General features: G+C 34.4%; 1 protein-coding gene across 3 annotated transcripts in view; it reads left to right on the top strand.

Moving 5' to 3' along the window:
* LOC102866374 (retinal dehydrogenase 1-like) overlaps positions 1-1625 on the top strand; it is a 49559-nt gene extending 47934 nt beyond the window's left edge. For all 3 annotated transcript variants that reach the window (XM_006894379.1, XM_006894380.1, XM_006894381.1), the window contains exon 13: positions 1553-1625. In XM_006894379.1, the coding sequence (XP_006894441.1) occupies positions 1553-1625 (73 nt within the window). The remainder of the gene's footprint in view (positions 1-1552) is intronic.
* Positions 1626-1974: the final 349 nt, after the last annotated feature.

The raw sequence follows: 1974 nt of genomic DNA, 5'->3' as shown, positions 1-1974 counted from the left end.
TATAATTTCCTTTCTCCTCTCACCCCAGTTCACTTTGCTATGTACCTCTTATTCTGGATTATTGTCATGAAAAAAATGCCTAAACATATATTCCTTTTAAAACAGTTCTTTCCTTCATCTGTTCCATTGCAGAGTTCATTATCCTCTCTTTTCTTAGTTTTCCCTCAATACCCATGTCAGTCCTGTTTTACAACTGTGACATTATGCAGTATTTGTCCCTTTATGACTGAGATATTTCACTCGGCATAATGTCCTCCAGGGTCACCCAACTTCTATAATATTGTATTTATTTTATTTTTTCATTGCTGTGTATTATACCACTGTGTGAATATACCACAGCTCTTAAGACTAAAATCATATCGACATCTAACAGTTCTAAAAGAAATTTTTTAAAGACATATTTTAATCACCTTGGAAAACACTTGTATATGTCTTAGAGAGGGCACATCCAGAGTGTTCTTTGGAAGCAAGAAAGGTGAGGTTTTGCCTCAAATACTTTGAGTATGTTGCTAGGAGGGGCTATTCCTTGGAAAAGGACACGATGCTGCAAAGAATGAAGACTCAATGAAGGAGAGGAAGACCTTCAACTGTGCTGCAATGGGCTCTTGTGTGTGTCAGGAAGTGTGAGGATGGCTCAGGATAGAACAGAGTTCAGATCTTTCATCCGTAGGGTCACTATGAGTCTTAACTCAACTCAATGACACCTAACAACAACGACAACAAAGGAGAACTTGAAGTCAGCCTCTCAAATTGATGGAGGACCTCAAAAAGGATATTGATAACAAGGTGGCTATGTTGAAATTTGTTGTATTAAGTCCTAGTCATTTGGTTGGAATTAAAATTAATGTAAGCAAATGACGGGGTACTAAAGACTATATGAAGGGGGAATCCAACAACTGAATAAAATCCAAAAGACTGAATTTAGTTCAATCTGTTAATGAAGTAACTATCCTAATCATAATAATATTTTATAATAATGTTTCAGTTTTTGTTTTTCCAAGGATAAAATTTAATAACATTATGGCTAGAACACATCTTTCAAAAGCTGTAATAAGGCAGGCAGGCACATATCATGAAAAAAGTCTGTTTTCTACCACCTCACCCCTTCTGTACCAATCTAATCTGGTAAATTCAAGTGATAGTTGAGTTTAGAGTCTTACTTTAGGACACATAAGTGGTTACATATTAATCATTCTGCTCTTACAGTATGTGCCTTATTTCTTCGAACCTAAACTAGCTAGACATTACAGAATTCTTGTCGGGCTGAACTGTCCTTTGGTTAATTTCTATAGTTAAGCTCTTTTTATAGTAGTAGAAAGATATTTTCAAAAAGGACAATTTCTGTGACAATCAACAGTGTATGTTTATTTAACATGCAATAATAAGTTCTTCACAAGATTTTTTAAAAGCCATATGTGTTATGATGTAGACACTGTTTTAAAAGATCCCACCCTCTACAGATATTTTCCATTGTCAAATAAGCAAGAACTAAGTCGTACTAAATCATGAACTGCTATGCTAAGTGCTGTCTCTATTCCTTGCCTCTCTCCAGGGGAGAATGTGGCATATATGAATATACAGAGGTCAAAACAGTCACGGTGAAAATTTCCAAGAAAAATTCATAAAGAAGAAACTTCAACTGCCAAACATCTACTAGAAACTTCAACTGCCAAGCATCTACTAAAGTCACGAATATATTGTAGTGTGCTTTTCTTGATTTTACTAAATAAATGGATTTCATTAGCATTTATAACCAGACAATGCAAACTTAACATGTAGCTATTCTGAATAATTTTCCTTTTGATATGTAGCCCCAATTTCTAACATATTAAACGCATACATTTAACGATAGATATCTCTGACTCTATACTAGTCAGAATAATTCTTTTCTTAGTAGAAACTTGTCAAGGTTGTAATTTTGTAGTGGAGGACCAATTGTCTTCTAGCTTATTTCCTTTAACTATTGTTTGTAGT

The sequence above is a fragment of the Elephantulus edwardii genome, unplaced genomic scaffold, assembly GCF_000299155.1.
Source record: "Elephantulus edwardii isolate Elephantulus edwardi_28Jun2011 unplaced genomic scaffold, EleEdw1.0 scaffold00141, whole genome shotgun sequence".
NCBI lineage: Eukaryota > Metazoa > Chordata > Mammalia > Macroscelidea > Macroscelididae > Elephantulus > Elephantulus edwardii.
The sequence above is the reverse complement of the archived record's forward strand: the minus strand, read 5'-3'. Positions and strand labels throughout refer to the sequence as shown.